The sequence below is a fragment of the Papaver somniferum genome, unplaced genomic scaffold (assembly GCF_003573695.1).
Source record: "Papaver somniferum cultivar HN1 unplaced genomic scaffold, ASM357369v1 unplaced-scaffold_150, whole genome shotgun sequence".
In the NCBI taxonomy this organism is placed as follows: Eukaryota; Viridiplantae; Streptophyta; class Magnoliopsida; order Ranunculales; family Papaveraceae; genus Papaver; species Papaver somniferum.
The window spans coordinates 116,972-136,066 of record NW_020624377.1 but is presented as its reverse complement, the minus strand read 5'-3'; the positions used below and the strand labels follow the sequence as shown (position 1 = coordinate 136,066).

General features: G+C 37.9%; 3 protein-coding genes across 3 annotated transcripts; all 3 read right to left on the bottom strand.

Annotated features, from left to right (window-relative positions):
* Positions 1-365: 365 nt before the first annotated feature.
* On the bottom strand, positions 366-7,700 carry LOC113335984 (RNA helicase aquarius-like). The gene is made up of 13 exons (XM_026581986.1): positions 7,230-7,700; positions 7,039-7,128; positions 6,891-6,953; positions 6,108-6,194; positions 5,864-6,016; positions 5,605-5,756; positions 4,872-5,106; positions 4,594-4,704; positions 3,450-4,508; positions 3,069-3,332; positions 2,756-2,941; positions 1,140-2,291; positions 366-1,030 (listed from the first exon to the last, which is right to left on the bottom strand). Exons 1-13 carry the CDS (start codon positions 7,629-7,631, stop codon positions 647-649), a joined length of 4,338 nt encoding a protein of 1,445 aa, XP_026437771.1. The 5' UTR covers positions 7,632-7,700; the 3' UTR covers positions 366-646.
* A 634-nt stretch (positions 7,701-8,334) lies between these two features.
* On the bottom strand, positions 8,335-11,056 carry LOC113336023 (protein EARLY-RESPONSIVE TO DEHYDRATION 7, chloroplastic-like). Its single transcript, XM_026582024.1, has 4 exons — positions 9,875-11,056; positions 9,601-9,767; positions 9,389-9,473; positions 8,335-8,899 (listed from the first exon to the last, which is right to left on the bottom strand). Exons 1-4 carry the CDS (start codon positions 10,912-10,914, stop codon positions 8,704-8,706), a joined length of 1,488 nt encoding a protein of 495 aa, XP_026437809.1. The 5' UTR covers positions 10,915-11,056; the 3' UTR covers positions 8,335-8,703.
* Positions 11,057-11,413: 357 nt separating this feature from the next.
* LOC113335940 lies at positions 11,414-14,851 on the bottom strand. Its single transcript, XM_026581950.1, has 4 exons — positions 14,594-14,851; positions 14,353-14,494; positions 12,262-12,442; positions 11,414-11,912 (listed from the first exon to the last, which is right to left on the bottom strand). Exons 1-4 carry the CDS (start codon positions 14,801-14,803, stop codon positions 11,690-11,692), a joined length of 756 nt encoding a protein of 251 aa, XP_026437735.1. The 5' UTR covers positions 14,804-14,851; the 3' UTR covers positions 11,414-11,689.
* Positions 14,852-19,095: the final 4,244 nt, after the last annotated feature.

Sequence of the window (19,095 nt, the reverse complement as noted above, 5' to 3'; positions counted from 1 at the left end):
ACTCTCACTGTCACCACTGGAAGCAAAGAGTTCCGGAGAAAAACATACTGATCCCAAGCAAGATTCTACAACTACACAATAAATAAACATAGATCTCAGGCAAGATTCTTCATGCTATTCGCGTAATGGGTTCAATGAGCAGGCAGAAAAGGGAAATGAAATTGGATTTGTTTCGAAGTTTAGGCTTCTCAAGAAATGCTGAGAAGATTTTTCCTATTGTTACAAAAGCTCGAAGCTGATAGGGAAATGCTGCTGTGATTGTGAACTAGTTTTAGATTTCTATTACAACTTACAACCCATGAGCCCCATTTCTAACTTGACTTATAAAACTTGTGCACCATCACTTTTAAGTTTTTGTATCAACAGATTAAAAAGAATTGTATTTCGCACTTTGAAGCTCCAGTTTTTTATTTTCATTATGTATGAATACAGAAATACAGAACAATGGGCTGCATAGTTAGTTACTTCTTCACTGAAACTCTGTTACCCATTCTCAGAGGATTCTATAACATCACCCTGAATTCTCATCTCATACCATACACTGACATGTGTTGTGCTATTACAAGCCTAAAGACTGAAACCATCCACCAAGGAGCAAAATTGAACTTGTTGATATGTTTCGAAGCAACTCTAGCTTTGCACACTTCTATGAGTGACTGACCTGGTTAGCCTGATAGGCCTGATAGGCTTGATGCATCTTTACATCAACAATACTGGCCATTTCTTCAATGCCACTTACAAAACTGGCCCTTCCGGTGTCTCCAACATCACGTTCTGTAACTGAAGTGGTCTCGTCGAAGTTCAATCCCAGCTGATCAGGTCTTTGAAGAAGAAGTTTGAAGGTGGGTTGTAGTTCATAACATTGTTCAAACAGTGACCGACGACAGAAAACGTAGATACCGAGTCGTGCTCGAGACATGGCAACAATCAATCTTCTCACATCACGAAGATGCCCAACAAAGCGGGTACGGACAAGAGACAGTAAGATGAAGTCGTTCTGCTGACCTTGAAACTTGTCAACCGTGGTAACCTGACAAAATGAACAATAAGTTCCGAGATGAGTTAGATCACGAGAATTAACAAGCAAAGACCAGAAAACAGGTAAGACAAGAAATGAGAAGATTGTTCCGGGAACGAACCTTGTTTGGTGGACCAATGAAGGGATGTGAGCAACGTCTAGAGATAACATCACGAATGAGTAGTTTCTGACCGTTGTAGGTTGTCAATATAGAAATCTTACTTGCAGGATAACCTAGCAAGCGCATGTAGATGTACACACTAACTATATACTCGGCCTCTCCTTCATTTTGGTAAAACCAAGGAGATGGAGCACTTTCACCTCTACCGTTATAGTCGGAAACATCTACCAGCTGATAGTCATAAGCAAATCCTGCATTTGCTGTGTGGAAAATAGCTTGCTCTCGCACAATTGGCAGGTCTCCGAGATCCCTGTATCTCCAGTTGTACAGCTTGGCTATATTTGGCCTGGCTCTACCTTGTGCGTTAAGCTCAATATACGGTATACCTAGACGAACAAATCTTGTAAACAAGCTCTGGTCCATGTGGCTGTATTTCTGGAAAGCCATATTCTTCACAACTGGAGGCAACTGGTGGTGATCACCAATCAATATGCAACGTTTGAGACGTGCATAACCATCCTCCTGTCTCTGAAGTAGCATTGGAATGAAAGTCTCAATCTCTAAAATCTGTGCGCTTTCTTCCATAAGCAAGTTATCATACTTAAATCCTAGCTGAAGGAAGTCCTTCCTCTTAAGAGCCGCATGAGTGCAGGTCATGGCCACAATCTTTGCTTGTTTAGTCATCAGATAATTTGCCCGATCAGCCGTAGACTTGAGCAATTCAAAAGCCCTACACTCCTCAAGTTCTTGAAACATTGTTTGAAGATGACGGAAACATCCTTTTGCTGCATGCATGTCTTTTTCAAAGGACTGGCCTGAGAAGACTGGTTGAACTGTGTTGGAGAAGTACTCAGCAAATGGAAACCTCTCTTTGACAAATGTGGGCTTATCTTGATTTTGTGCGCAAGCTGCTAAAAACTGTTCCCACCGTGAGTAGACATGAAGCAACCAAAAATATCCAGCAGTTTCACATGTGTATCCCACATCTTCTGGCAGTTGAAGTGATCTAGCAAGCCTTTCTACTTCAGCAAGAAGCTCTAATCGTCGAACAAGCATAGCGTTTACTCTGCCTTGCCGACTAAAATCAAGATCAGTTGCTAATTCTTGCTCTCCTTGACCCAAACGAAGAAGGTACCTCGCAGGGACATCCCTCTGCCATAGCAAAACGAACAATGTTAAAATGTAAAATGTTGTAAAATGTGAAGAAGGGTCCACATTTAACAGAGGCCATTTTTCTCCATTTAATATACTATGTACACATCAGTAATATATCTTCGTCATTCAGGAAAAATATGGTGCCTTGTCTCAAAAAAAGGGATTCACGGTCTCAGCTATACTATTAGAACTCCATGGAAAATGTAATATTGTGGTGATTTAAACTATGCCTGGGTTTGCAATACCGAATTCAGCACTTGAAAAACGAATAAAATCAAAATTCTAAAACCTTCAGAATGGTTGATCTACCAGAGTCAAAGCTACAAAAGCATGAAAATAATGGTTTGTATAAAACCTTAACCAAGAAAAATGCATATGCCTCTAAACTCTAGAGTGGACAGTAACAAAAGATCATATTCCCATGAAGATTTTCTATAGGAAGTCATTCAGTAGTCTCATACCTGCATTATCTTTTCAAAAAGATCATTCAGAGCCTGATTCGAGTGAGTAATAATCAGCGTTCTTTGAGATGGACAATTATGATATAGAACATTCAAGATCTGTACAGCTGTATCAGTCTTTCCAGTACCAGGAGGACCAACAACCATTGTTAAGCCTGGCTGTACACCAGAGATGATGGCTCCAACCTGCAACACAGTAAAGTAATATTAGTATGCCGTAGGGATGATTTTGTTTAAAGGTTACACGTTCAGCAGGATCACATAAAAGAAACATCCAAAGTTAAATATTTGTAGAAAAATGAATGAATAGTACCTGGGTGGGTGTGAATTTAACAGAGTTCTTTCTAGGCTGATCTTGGGGATATGGACCTGGATCTGGGGGGACATATGCCTCAACAATAAGCTTTTCAAGTTCAGAACCTGCATCCACCATATGCACATCACTCTGTTCATCTCTAGCTGATTTTGTATTCCCTGGCAGCGCATGAGAACTGCTTTTCATGGCCTTCGGAAACTTCAACCGAAACGGCGGTTCAGGATTTGAAATTTCATTGCCATCTGGACCTGTAAAGCAAACCTACAAAGTAATTGAAATAAATAAGAACAGGCCCAGCAAACAATTGAATATTAATGGACACAACTGAGATGCATGCAACTCATGAGATCCCCACGATAAATAGATCAAGAGCACTACCTGGTAATCTGGAAAACTTCTTCTCAGATGATCGGCATCAAGAAACGTGTCTTTGAAGTCTACTGTATCAAGAAGATCAGGCATATTTGTCCATTGTGCCGCAGAAGGGTTCCCATAACCCAAGAATATATTGTGCAACCAGTCGGGAACAATACAAGATTCATTCATAAGGTCTCTTATGGACTCCAGGATTGCTTTGAAGTTATTTTCTTTGGGTTTTCTCCTTAATAGTATATTAAATGTCCCATAAACATCATCTGCACCTTTCTCTGCAATGTCGTTCACATCCATGTAGTACTGTGCTGTATCCAAGGCAACTGTAACAGTTCGCAATTCACCTTTAGGGGGTTTCCATTCATCTCTTTTAATTCGCCCAGTAAAATCATTCATGAGACCTCCCTCTTCGTCGCGGATCTCAATAACTTCACATCCACGTACAAACTGAAGGCCGAGCCTCTCTGGTACAGTTGATTTTGCAGCTTCCTCTGAACTGAGAGGCTCAAATGAAGGACGGATGGAGAGTAGAAATAACACATCATGCTCTTTAAGTGAATTCCATTCTGACCTGACTTGAGCTTTATAACTAGAAATACTGAACGTTACATCCGCAGTTACAGCAGCTGGCTTGACCTCTCCTATGTTTGGTTGCTTTACCTCTTTGATCCTGAATTCCTTGATTGGCACTCCCATCCTTGACCAACCTCGAAAAGCAGTTTCTCCCTCAATATTTATGTATGCAAGAAGATGTGGAATGGCTTCCTGAATGTCTTCTCGAATTTCATATGTTGATTCAAGACGGAAAAGATTAAAGTTTCTCAAAAGATAATCATGAAGGGTCAGAAATTGAAGATTAAGCTTCGGGAGTGCCAGGCATCCTTCCCCAGAGTAATTAATACTTGGAACAAGGCTTTCATCCCACATTATCTGCTCATTTGGGTATAACGGTAGTGCATTTATAGCTTCCTTTTGGGACTGGCGTTTCTCAAAAAAGGAGACCATGACTTCAAGAAGAAAATCAACCCTCTTTGCCCAGGGATCCTTGCTACACACCAACTTGAGCTGTAAAGAAAATTAGTATCAACCACTATATAAACAGATGACCAATATGCAAATGAACAAGGAAAATAACAAGTAGATCACCGACCTTATTGCAAACCAAGTCATGTAGTTCCTCAGGAGAGAGCACAGACAATCTTTTCGAAAGATCAGCCCTTTTGTGAATGGAGCCAACATTAGCCAACGCAAGCTCGTTCAACTACATCATCAAAACATAAAATGGGTGAGATACGTTCAACTACATGATCAAAACATAAAATGGGTGAGATACGATAAACTATATAAATAAAAACAATTACAAGACTAGTGTGCAATTCATATCTAAAAGAGAGAACATCGTTTGCATACGAACAGTGATCAACACACCTTGGGAAGTTTCTTGAACGCGAATAACTGGAAAGTTTTAACACGAGAATAGTGAGCAACAAGCACATTGTCGTCGGACAGCTGAGTTCCAGTATGATCATTAATTTCAAACCCTTCGTAGAACTGTAGAAGATCAACCAACTGTGCAAAAAGGCGCCCCTTTGGGTGATTATAAAGAGCACTTAAATGACATTTGGGAACGACCACAACATCAGCAACAACAGGCCTCAAAAACCTACATACACAGAGAATTATTGTAAATGTAAGGTGTACCACAGAATTCTTAATACAGACATTAGTTAGACTTCACGTTCAAAACTGCACTCCACAAATGACTAGCCTCATGAACCCAAACAGAGAAGCAATGTTCAATCAAAAGCATCAAAGACTTTCACCAAAGTATGCAGCTCATGCATGTGAGTTAGTCTACAATGTCGTTGTTTTTTCCTTCATCAGTTTGCTAAAACGTGGGTTTCCTTGACTTATTCTTCTTTGTAAAAAAGTGAATCAGAATGTTGGGGATCAGAGTTAAATACCAGCAAGAAAGGGATCATATGGCAATGACAATTTAAGGATCGACAAAGACCACTACATCTAAAATTATGGAAGTTAAAATACTTGGAACTGAAAGAAAATTAGTACCGGAGTTTGGTAGACCAGTTAAATTTATAGCATCTCCAATCAGGTAACAAACAAGAATAACAGGATGATATGATTGGTCTCAAAATAATACCTCCTTGTGGGCAGTTGGCTCAACAAATCAATGAGGAACTCCATGAACCTTTCACAGTACAATACACATCCATCATCAACTTGGACAGAACCACCAAGTTGACAATCTTCCTGATCTGACTGCCTCTGTGGAAAAACCCGGGAATCGAGTATCTGAAAGACAATGCATGAGTGTTTTTTTTCATTACAAAAAATTATTATTAATATACCCCATTAACCCATGATAAAAATTAGATGACCTCATTGAACAAGTGTTATACCTCCAAAAATTCCTCAATCAGATTCTTCACAAATCTTATTTCGAGCTTGCTTAACAGGTCAAAAGGCTCTCCTCGCTTCTCGGCAACCTTAGATTCTTTCTTTATCATCTTTTTCCATTTCTTTATTAGATTGGGGTTGAGGCACATCTCCATCTTCAAGTTAAAACCATCCAGTCAGATGAACGGAAAGGTCACAAAGAGAAACTTGCACCTCACTAACTGAAACATTAAAAGGTGACACTACCTGAAACCGGCCATAAGACAAACAACTCCAGACCTGCAGACTTGCTAGCTTCAACACTGTCTGACTGACAATATCATCTTCCAAACTCTACCATCAAGAACAAAGTGTTTAGTAAGTACATAAAAAGATAAGAAGCCCTAGAAACTCAAAAGTGAAGAAAATGAAGAACTAATAATGGTAATAAGTCGTAAAAATCACTTAAGATGAATCAGTTACGATTCATATGCACTTGCAGAGTAATGCTAATGCTATTGAGCAGCAAGCATTAGGTTTAAGGAGGTCTCAATTACCTATTCTGGGCAATTTTCTGCATTTTAGGTGTACAATGGCGGATCAAGATCAACTATTCCCCTGGTTTCTTGATTATTATACATGGATTTGATTTTGCATTTATACCAAATGCAAGCAGGATTTATGACAAAGTGCGACTTCACTTATTCAGATTAAGATCCATTTACTGAGAAGCCTGCATATAAAGAGAATTTCCCATTCTAAGTTCAGATATCCGCACCCAACTTCTACAAACTTAGTTAGTCTAGAGTCTTCAATTCTCTTCTTCATCACAAACTAGGAAGTACAGACCAACTATTAGAATTTGTACAAACTTAGATAGTCTAAGGTCTTTGACTCTACAAGCATCGCTAGTCCAAAGTCTTTGATTCTACAAACATAATCAGTACAATAAGGTGGTCTTTGATTCTCTTTCTAACCACAAACATGTACGAAATACAACCCAAACAGCATACACTAACAACAACAAACTTGTAGTGAAAAGAAGAATACCTGAAAGACATTAATCATGAAAAGCAAGTAGTTGGTCTTCTCTGCTATACTTAGAGCCATTCCCTACAAATACAAACAAACAACAAATTTCATAATCCAACAACAAAAACAAACAAACAAAAACAGTATAAACCCAGGCCACACATACCTCTTTTAGTCGAAGAACTCTTTCTAGAAACGATTTAAACAAATCCTTCTTCTCGTGAAAACACATCCACGCACTTACATTCTCTCGAAACTAAATAATCCAACACAAAATTTCATTAAAACTCCACTAAAATCAAATTTTATAAAATATCAAAGAAAACTAGGGTTTCAAATAATTAATCACATACATACCTTTTCATTAATCATGAGTATCATACTCATAACATGTTCAAAGCTAGCAGTCTCAGGATCAAAATTAGGCCAAAGATAATTCTCCAAATACTGAGATACCTCTAAAACCATGACTCTCTGCAACGAAACAGTCTTATGACCTTCTTTAGCTAACAGCTCCGACTCATAAATCTCTTTAACCAGATCAGGATTGAATGGTTTATTCGAATCTTTAGCTGTTTCTGACCAATTACTTGATGCAATCTTGGTTAACCTATCTTTCTGAATTTCAATTAGTGTAATTGAATTAGATACAGTGGATAATGGTTTCTGTTCAGGCGGTCGATCCGGAATCTCCACAGGGTATTCAGCAACTCTATGCCGTTTGAAATCATATGTCCCTACGCCGTATACAGTAGGCATTCTTAGTTTTAGGGTTCAGGTGAGGGTTTGAGTGAAGAACAGGCGAATAAAGAGAGTGAGAGAGAGAAAGAGGGAACAGGTTTAAAATAAGGAGACGATGAGTCGACTCGGGTTTTTGAAGATGATGAGATGATATAGGCACCTGCGAATTGGGGTGCGCCCTGAACCGACTTTGAAACCTAAAACCGGAGTTTTTGTGCTTCTTGTTAGTGACGCCTACCTGAAAGCTCTGAACCCTGAACCGACTATCCTTAGCGAGACAATGGTTCATATTGTCTACCAAGAAATTCCTTTTACAAGACTGCCAAGTTCACGGGGTCAACAATTACCGTTGCCAGTTTCCCAAACTCAAAACTTACACAATCAACGATAGGTCTCCTGCAAGGTACATGTAGTTTAAATTTAAGCAACAAAACTATAATGTTAGAGTATACAAATATCATATGGAAAGTTTTAGTATTTAGGGTTATATTTAGTATTTGATATATTTAGCATGGATTGGTTTACAAGTATTAATCTTGCACACCAAGTTATGGTGTCGCTATATATACCCTGTTCTCAATGTAAATCATCTCATTCAATAATAAAATTCTATTTTATCTTTATATTTCAAGGTCTGACTATTCAATAATAGAATTCTATTTTATCTTTATATTTCAAGGTGACTTATAAGAATCACATATTTCACTTGAAAGACAGTGGGAAGAATAAACACAATTGATGTTCGAAAATAGCTGGCACATTCTCCTTCAATTAACATGATACGACATCACATGACAGGATTTACAATAAGTGGAACGAGAGAATGAACGAGATTTCATGACATCCTACAACCGTAAAATATGTTCAAACACTAAATCTGATTACTGGTTTACTACTTAAATTACACAAACCATCCACAAGAAAGGCATTGCCTTTCTACTAATTCACTCACTCACTCCTGAATCTTAAAAAAGAAGACAGAGAGATCCTAAACACTTAATAAAGCAGCGCAAACAACAAAAGGCAGTGTTATGCCTTCCCAGAGTAAAGAATGACGTTGCCCTGCTCGCTCCACTGACCAATTTTAGTTTCACTTCTTCTTGGACTTTGACGCCTTCAAGTCAGCAGCAGCCGCTTTAGCAGCAGATTTGGCAAGGGAAGTTGGTTTGAAAGCACTTTTGGGGTTAAGAGCATTCCTAATCTTAAGCACAGCCCAAGCTGTACCAAACGCATGCCCAGCAGCATCCATCCCTTCATTTGTAGCTTCAGCCGCTTTGTCTCCATACCTGCATCATAATACATATATATAGCTCGGTCAGACATATCTCTTAAGATTTGGTGTTTTAACTCTGTCGGTTTTACTGGGTTTTTTTGTTGCTCTTATTTTGGTTTCATTCTTCAAGCTGTTTAGGCTGTGTATTGGTTGCCATTATAGCTGTTGAATGAATAAAATCTATGATTGAGCACAAAATACAGATCTATCTCTTACACATGCATGTGTATTCTTTAGTGACGAAATTCATTCTCCTAGCTTACTCTCACAATCATATGAAAACTTAACTAGTTCTATAGCTAGGAAATTTGTTTCTAGAAAACTGATAAAGTAAAAGCATAGGATGCAGCTGAAGACTAAATCTGGTCTTTTAAAACTCTACATACAAATGAGCACAGGATTCTCATACCTATCTAAGATGAACTAAGCACTACCACCACAATTTTGAACTACAATCTAGTACTAGATGAGGTAAGTAAAGAAAGTTATTTCGTTATCTTACTTGTGGGAAACAAGTCCTGTAGTTACAGTCGATGTAGTCGACATGACATTCTTTCCAGCTACTTCAACCGCATCAAAGACCTTGCCTGTTAAAATTGACAAGAAAAATAAAATAAAATTCAACCACTAATACTAAAAATGTTGCTAACAATGTCAGGTTTGTATTCAAACAGTTACCAATAAAAAGACAATAGCAAGAACAAGTCAACTTACTGAATCCATCAAGGGAAGCAAGAACAATTTCTCCTGGCAAGAGGCTAAAGAACTTCTTGCCGGCTTTCGAATTCACAATCGGACTTGTGAAGAACCCTGAGACTTTCACAACCCCAGATAAAACTCCAGTTGCCACTTTCTCAGACATCTTCGTCATCTGTTTCACCCTACACATAAGCCATATGCAAGTCAATTAGCACACAAATTATGCATAAACTCAAGTAACTAGCAACAAACAAATACGACAAAATGAAGCAGTGGGGATTAAAATTACCTTTTGATTCTTCTCATGGTTTGGGGGCTAACTTCAGACTGCTTGATGCAAGGGTCCATCCTCCTAGTGAGAAAATCATTTCCCCATTTCAATCTACTAACAGTAACATCACCACACCATAAAATCCCCCTAATCATCTGCCCCGATCCAGACGCAATCAACTTAGCAACACAACCACTATAATCTTCAACATTCGGCGCTATCGTAGTCCAATAAGCCGCCGATCGATCCTCCATCAATTCCTTCTTCTTCCCCTCCGATTTCATCTCCGCAGGCGAAATCTCCTTCGCCATTGACCCATCCAAAACATCACTCTTCTCCGAAACCTTCTGCACAGAGAAACTACTGTAATGTTCAAGTATCCCATCAAGCTCCTTAATCAAACCCCCTTGCCCTTTCGACGCAATCGTAACACCGTAATTCAAAAACTCATTATCAATATACTGATGAGGACCAGCTTCTTCATCACTATCTGAACCAGTAACTTTAACCGAAGTCGATGGAATTCGTAAAGAGAAAAAGTAATGAGAGTCATCAAGCTTAACCGCAGCTTCATCTTTCGCCAACGGCCATTGAATTTGATCGCTAACGCGTACCAGAACCGCGACGACATTTTCATTTTGTCTGAGCCTAACAATACTCAAATCTCCACAAGCTAGTTCAACACTTTGTTGTTTATCAATTAGATGAACTAATGCACCAGGGATCTTTATAAGAACTTCCTCCACTGATTCAATTGGTGCAGTTGGGGCTAAACTACTGGTGTTGTGATTCTGATTGTGGACTTCATCTGGGAAAAGATTATCAACTAGATCTTTCATGTCTAGAGATGGATAGAAAGAACCGGAAGATGATGAGTAAGTATTAGAGTTGTTGTTGATGGTGGTGGCGGTGACTGGGTCAGATGAGTGAACAGATGGATATAATGAAGAAGTTTTAGGGTTCGTTGAAAAGGGGGAAGAACTGTCTGGGTTTGATTCAATTACTTGTGGGTATAGAGATGATGAAGATGATCTGTTTCTTGGTTTTTCAGATTCCATTTGAGCAAGTGGGTAATAATTAGTGTAATTTAATGGTGGAGAGGAGAAGGAAGATGAAGGGGGGTTTTTGTTGATGGAGAAGACTACTGGGTGAAGAAATGGAGAAGCGCGTCAGTTGAGATTCCAGAGGAGAGTGTAGTTGAAGTAATTTAATTTAATTTATTTTTAAAGCGACATAAAAGACGTGGCGGGAGGAGACGGGATACGCGTACATTACACGGAAACACGTATCCCCACCTCTCAGAGTCCAACCAAACTCAACTGTCGACGACTAACCGTTGACGGTTCAGGCAAGTCTATCCGGCGTGTTAGTGAGGTTTTTCTTTACTGCTCTGACAGGCAAATTCGGTCGACATCTAGAAAGAAGATGCTTTGACAGGCAAATTGGGTCGACATGAGAAAAAGGATAACTAGAGTGTAGAAAAAACGGATCGACATACCCAATAATTGAAGCATCTCAGTAAACTGAAAGCTAAATGGAAAGTAAAAAGTAAATACATTCTTTCTCAAACATGGGACCTCATTAATGGAAGCAATAAACACAGGAAAGGGAAATGGAAAATTTGACGGGACCTGAGATGGATGGTTTTTCCGATTAATGCTTCCATGTTGATGATATTACAAGGTTCGTACCCAAAGATGCGAATATTTCAACTATAAGGCTAGTGCAGTTCCACGCGGCCAAAACTCATCCCTTAAGGGAATAAAGTACAAGAAAGCGAATATTTGAATTGTAACAAGGCCGCAGTGCTACGCAGCCCTTCATCTGCTTCTTCTAATCAAATTGCTGTCGTAGATGCATCTCGGTTTCGCTCTTCCAAGAAGAATGAGAAGATTGGCCCTTCATCCGCTTGTTCTTCTCCTTGTCTTTGATGGTGGAACCTTTTTTCTTTTCTGATTCAGTGTCCTTGTCTACTTGAGGTCGATCACCACATTGTGGGCAAAACATTCCTCTAGCATTTGTGAAAGTCTTGGGTATGCCACATTGTAAGCACATCCTGTAACAAAATTTGAGGTTTTAGACTCCAACATAAAAGGCGACATGAACTCCTTAAAAATACAGTTCATGGCTATTTTTATTCTTAAAAATACAGTCTTGGCTGAGGGATACAGCCCACAGAATAACGATCTCAGTTCTGCCTATTTTTATTCTTACAAATACAGTTTTCCGGTCACATTAAAGTCGGCCCAAAATTGTTCTCAAGTCATCGTAACAGATTAGCAGAAAGCCTGTATACTAGTACTAGCGAAAATGTTGACAAGAAAATATGACGCAAGATATTTACTAAATGTATCATCTGTACAATACTATGGTTTCAGAGACGTTTTAGCAGAGCACACAAGTACCTCAATAGATCTGCAGCATCCTTGGCATCTGGATTGGTTGCAGTAACCACACGTTTTCCTTCGGCATTAACAACACTTGTTGAGCCTCTTTGAGATGATATAGGAGGCTGGGGTCCGTCACCATCAATGCTTACACGGTCACGAATTGCAACTAGTTGTGCTTTGGCCTCCACCACAACACCTGCAGAAGAAAATGCAACATACAGTTTCAGAACTTTATTGCTACATAAATTCAAATAGCTGAGATCTAAAATGCACCAGCGTAAAGGAAATTTGCCATTATGCCGACTCATCTTTGGCGGAAAACTCACTTTACGACTTACTACAACACAAGTAGCCTAAATGGGCAACAAATAGCATTCACCAGTTCGCAATACGCACAGCAGAGATGTTTTTTATTCACAATTGTTTTAAGTTTTGACCAAATAAAACAAGTTCATTTTTTTTATTTTTTTAACCATTTACTAAGATCGACATTAAATCAAGATAGAGTATTTCCCAACTTACCAGTGCAACTATACGTATACGCAGTCTGTAAAAGTGACATATCTTACTTTGTTCCATCGGAGACCTCTAATAAACGCGAGGTTAAAAGATGGGAACAGCTCAAAGGTTGTAAACTTACACAATCAATAACAGTCACTAGCAAAGTGCAATACAGTTTGAACTACGCAACAAACCTCGTCGTATCCATTAAGGGAATCACATACTTCATTTGAGAGACAGCAAGTAGAATCAACGCAGTTGAAGTAAAAAAAAAAACAACACATTCTTCTTCAATTAACAAGACTCGCCAACACGTGAAGATTGAAGAACAAGGATTTACCATAAGCGGAAGCATGAGAGTGGATTTTTTTTTTTTTTTTTTGGTGACATCCTTGAGCTCCTACAACCGTGAAATATGCTCCTATACCTAGAGTTTAGACTAAGAACCAAATATCACAGATCCATCTATTGTCCAAGCCTAAGCAAGTTCTTACAAAATGATCTGCATCAAAAAGAGTGTCATTGAAGTCTACTGTATCATGAAGATCAGGCATATTTGTCCATTATGAAGGGTTTCCATATCCCCAGAATATATGATGCAACCAGTCGGGAAGAACAAAAGATTCATTCATAAGATCTCTTATGGACTCCAGGATCGCTTTGAAGTTATTTTCTTTGGGTTTCCTCCTCAATAGAATAGTGTAATATTAAATTCCCATACTAAATGGACCAGTCAAACCATCAGTCAGCAATGTCTAACATACACCAGATTACAGGTAAACTACTTGTCATTATGCCGACTCATCTTTGGCAGAAATCCACTTCGTGACTTACGAAATCATGAGTAGCCTAAATGGGCAACAACTACCATTAACCAGATTGTGATACGCGCAGTTATGTTCTTCATCACAACAGCAAGGATGTTTTTTGTTCACAATCCTTAGATAGTTTTAAACAAATAACTACCTCAGCAAATTAGGTTTAATCTAAACTTTTTTTATCTTCAACTAAGATCAACGTTAAACCAAGATAGACTATTTCTCAACTTACCAATGCAACTTTCATATACGCAGTCTATAAAAGCAAATTATCATACCAAATGCACACGGGGTTAAAAAAATTAACTTACACAATCAGCAACAGTTCACTAGCAATGTACAATTGAGTTTGAACTTAGCGAGAAAAACTTGCCGTGTCCAATATGAGAATCTCATACTCCATTAGAATGACGACAAGTAGAATCAACAAAGCTGAAGTATGAAAACAACAACACATTCTCCAATGTACAATTAACATGACAACATATGAAGAACAAGGATTTACAATAAGCGGAAACATGAGAGTGGAAAAAAAGGTTTTTTGACATGCTTGAGCTCCTACAACATGTTCCAATACCTAGAGTTTAAACTAAGAACCCAATAACACCACCCCAGATATTATCCAAGCCTAAGCAAGTTCCAACATCATCACCATACTAAACAAAACATAAAAAAGTATAACCCCAAATTAGGCATGAACACAAATTTTTGCACCCCAAAAACCAAATAAATTGAATATAAAGCAAGCAAATTAGGGTTTAGACTTTAAAAAAATACAGAAACATACCAGCTGGGAGATCTTTCTTTTCTCTTCTCATTCTACCATGCCCACCTCTTCTTCCCCCTCCACCACCTCCTCCTCCATCATTCCCATTTGTAGAAACTTGTTCACCTACACAGTTGTTGAGAAATTGTGGCGGTCCAGCAACCTACAAAAACAAAACAAAAACAGTTCAATTCACCATAAAAATCAAACTATTGATGTTTTCTTAGTAGTGTGAGAAGTGAATTAGGGCAAAATTGGGTACCTCAGAGAAGATTTCAAAAGCAGACGGAAGTATAGAAGTTGAAGCTGGATTAGGATCAAATAATGGTTTCCCATCTCTTGAATAACTAGTAGGAATTCTTTGTTTACATTGTTTTACATCTTCATCTTCGTCAGAATCAGTAAGAAAATCTTGAAGCTGTTCTTCTTCTTCTTCAGCAGAAGAGTAACCCTGTAGAAGTGCTAAACTCATTCTTTCTCTTTCTAAGAACCAAACACTCCCTTCTCTATGTTAAGATACAACTTGGATCTTAAGGGCCTTTTGATGCCGGTGACTGCAAAGTGTCAGTTCGGGTTGTCCGATCCATTTATGTTGACAGGCCGGGCTTCATTATGTGAAATATTTCCTCTCCCAGCAGTGCAATCTGCAAGATTCAGCGAGATACCTCCCCGTTCAAGCGGCTTCTAAACCGTTAGATCAGTATATTCCATATCTAAAATCCAAATCCGGAAGCCTTTGAGTCTTTGACCTTTTAGGAAAAATGGTGGGTCCTAAAATAAAAATGGTGGATCCTAAACTGAATGTGAATCCAACTGTGATCATCCAACGTCTTAGGAGCCGCTTAAACGAAAAGTTATTCCGTAAAGTCGTGGAGATAGCATTCGTCTTTCCTCTACATCAAAAAATCTTCTCTGAACTTATATTTGGATCGTTGAATCCCTCTATAAATGATGAGTTTCACTCGAAATTCATGTTTAATCAATGAGCAATAAATAAACAGTGGTGTATGAATTTGGTGAAATTTTTTGTTGTCTGGGAAGTATTTTTGGTTGATTATTGAATACTTGTGCTGATTATTGGGTAGTTAAATTAGGGAAGGAGCAGGTTCATGGCATGCGTGTATAGTTGTCCACCCCCAGCAAATTCCAAACCTATTTATCGGTGACTTTGGCGGAACCAAAGGGCGGCTAAACCTGGATGTAGTCCCATAAATTCTTAACATGTTAGCAATTTCCCCCTTAAAAAGACAAAATTCACTAGTTAGTTCTCCAGATTTATCAAGTTAGTCCACCAGGCTGAAGTAATTTAGGCCACCAAACAGTGGTTTTATTTCTTAGTAAGAGGAAGAGAGAAAATGAAAGGCCGAGAGGTAAAGCTAAAGGGGCAGATTGAAAAGTTATGTTCCTAAGATCCTACTTTTACTACTTTAATCCATCATGTGCATTAGTTTAGTCCGAGAATTGAAAAGTGTTATGTTCGTAAAAGCATGTCTAATATAAGGGGTCAAATTTTTAAAAATGCATGACACGTAGGATTTATAAGACATTTTTCGCACCAAATTTTCATCTTCAATGCACGGATAAAAGTCATAAAGAAGATGACATGGCTAAGTGGGAGTAAAGGAGAAAGTCTAGATTAGAGTTTCTTCATGATCCTGGGTCTTAACTCTTCATCATTTTTTTCTTTTTCTGAATTCAAATAAAAAGTGTTAGATAAGAACTTAAGGATTAGAGATGAAATTTAGATAAAAAGTCTTATCTTAGTTTTTATTTGTCATTTAGCAATGACCCACACAAAAAAAAAAGGTGTTAATAAGACCTCCACCTAAGATCACCTTGGCCATTCTCAGTATTTTACTCTTTTTGCATTTCAAGCTCTTTCACTTACAACTAATCCATTGTTGTTGATGTTGTTTATCATTTTCTTCGTTATTCTTTTCCATTGTTTTTGTTGTTCATTTTATGGTGACCTTTATTCTTCACATTGCAGACATGAGATTGTTCATTTGATATAGGGATGTGGGCCCATCGTTGCGCTCACTAATTTTGCGATCCCTTTCAAAAAAAAAAAAATCGCGCCCTTCGGCCGCCTTGGTTACTATTAATGCTTCACTATAAAATTTTTTAACCCCTTATATTGGAACCCTGATTACATCATTGGTTGGTGAAATGTCTACCAAACTCAATTTTACTTTTATTTAAAAGTTAATTTTGCTTCTTCGATAATCCATAAATTGAATCGAATTTTTTCATGACATAATTAGGTCTACGACTAAAAGACTTCGCTATGGGGATTCTTGAATCCATATACGACTATCTTTACATTGATAATTCGTGAATCTTGATCTTGCTTTTCTGTTATCGAGGGTTTTCATAATCTCTTTCATGCAAGATAAATAAAAATTGCAAAGTTGTCTTCATCTCAGACTTTGTGATTCCTCAAGATAGATATCTAAAACTGATCTTAGTTGATCTTTTGAAGATAGTTCTAGAGAGGTGGTTAGGAATATAGGATTCTCTCTGGGAGTCATAAGTTCTGAATTTATGAGGTTTTCCAGATTTTTTTATTGCAAACAGATTTCCACACCTTGATATTTGATCTAAAGGGAAATCAAATAGGCTTATCTGTTAGAGGCAAATTGGTCTCAAAAGTCTTCACTTCGGCTGAAGCAACTCTTAGGCTGTAAAGGACGTCAGCTTAGGGAATCAATTACGTAGATCCTTGCGAGGTTCAAGGGACGTAAGGAGCGCTTCTGTAACAGAATCGATTGGAGGGGGATTCAGTCTCAACTACATTCCAATCCGAAGTCTGATAGTATATGCTAGTGCTGTAGCGTCTTAATACAGTGTGGAGTTGAAATCTGGATGCGGTCCCGGGGTTTTTCTGTTATTATGGTATCCTCACTAACAAAATTTCTGGTGTATTTTGTTTTTCTTTTTCCGCATTATACTGTTTATCTTTATAATTGGATTTGCACAGGTTCGTACGTATTCAATCTAAGTAGATACGTCTATTGAATTGTAATCGATTACGAGACCTGTTTATTGTATAATTTGTGCGTTGAAAGATAGATAACAAGTTTAATCACTTGATAGAATTCCGGATAAGATTAGATTGATCTTAGATATTGATTTTGGAATTGTCCAAATACTCTGCTTAACAATCAGGTTCAAGGAACCTACATCTATATATAAACTGATTGAGTAGAGGTTAGAGGTATAAACATATTGTCAAGGATCATTCAGTTGGTCTACTTGCTATTGTATTAAGTTTTGTCTATACAGGTTGTCGAACGAAAAAGTTGGGTGTATTTGGTATCCTCTGCGTTTTCATATGGGGATTCCTTTGGTACTTGATACCCATTCAACGCATCAGGTTTATATCAGTTCAGTTTTCCAAGGATGTGGAAGCATGCTTCGTGCATGAAACTCGAACTTCTTATTCTTTGTTATTGCTCTTTGGTTTTTCTTTGTTGTAGCTTAAACATGTATAAATTAGCTATTACAACAAATTGATAAAAGATTTAAAAATCAATGAAACAATTTGAAATGCAACTTAACCTCAAAGATTTACGTATACAAGGTCGCCACCCCCTAAATGATTTCTGCCCTCCAAGACTGGTAGGGGGTCTATCTATCTTCCAATTTTTTTTGACGTTTTTTTTTCTCAGTTTGTACGTCATTTTTGTACCAAAGATAAGATATTTTTAGGATCGGTACCCAAGATCTTGATTCAGATAGAAATAGTAAAATCCATGACTTCTGTGGCGTGGCTACTACAGGATTCCAAATTGTTTTGATATTATGGTAATTTATGAATAATTTGGTATTACCAATCCTGCTGTCGGAGTTGTTTTTTTATTTTATGTGAATCATGGTAATTATTGAGTAATTTCTCACCTTAAAAGCTCAAGTAATCTATATTGGAGTCACTAAGTAAATAATACTATTGAATTTTTTAACTTGTCCAACCTTTATCCTATCGAGTTTCCTCGACTACCATGTTATTCAAAATGATGTAATTGAGCATAATCATAATCATTTTTATTAATTTAAACGAACAATATGGTCCACAAATTATATGGAACTTTCTCTTCAAAATTCCGAATGATCGTTCGACATTTTTCCTACACGCCATTTATTTTTTCTTAAATAACTTGTGAGACGGTGTCACTTTAGTACAATGGTAAAGTTACTGGGTGATGATACCAGTGACATGAGTTCGAAACTCGCCAGCATCAAAATTATTTACTGATCAAAGAAAAACGGTTGAGCACGAGAAAATTTCCCATTTTGGGGTACCTCAGCGTAATCTTGAACTAAAGTTGACCACGTTGGATAAATTCCATTCGCCAGAAAATACCCCATGTTATATTTATTATCGTTGATGGTGAAATTAACAACTTGAAGATATCAATACTTCAATTTTTCAAACAATGGTGATTTATGCAAGATATTGATATTGTTGTGGCAACCCGGGAGGCAAAAAAAAAGCATGCCATATCCAACAATCATAAAGATTTTTCGCTTCCAGAACCACAGTTGGTTTTGTGTAGTGGCCCTTATACCGACATTGCCAAGCATACGAACATCCGCGCCACATCCAATGCATGCAATTAATCAAGGCTACCTATGATTCCAGGAAAGCCTTTCTTCTTATTTTGAGCTAGTAGTCGGTCGACATCATCTTGTGTTGGTTTCCTTAAAAAACGTCGACCAAAATGGTCGACTACAGTTTCACAAAAAATTATGAGATTTTAGTAT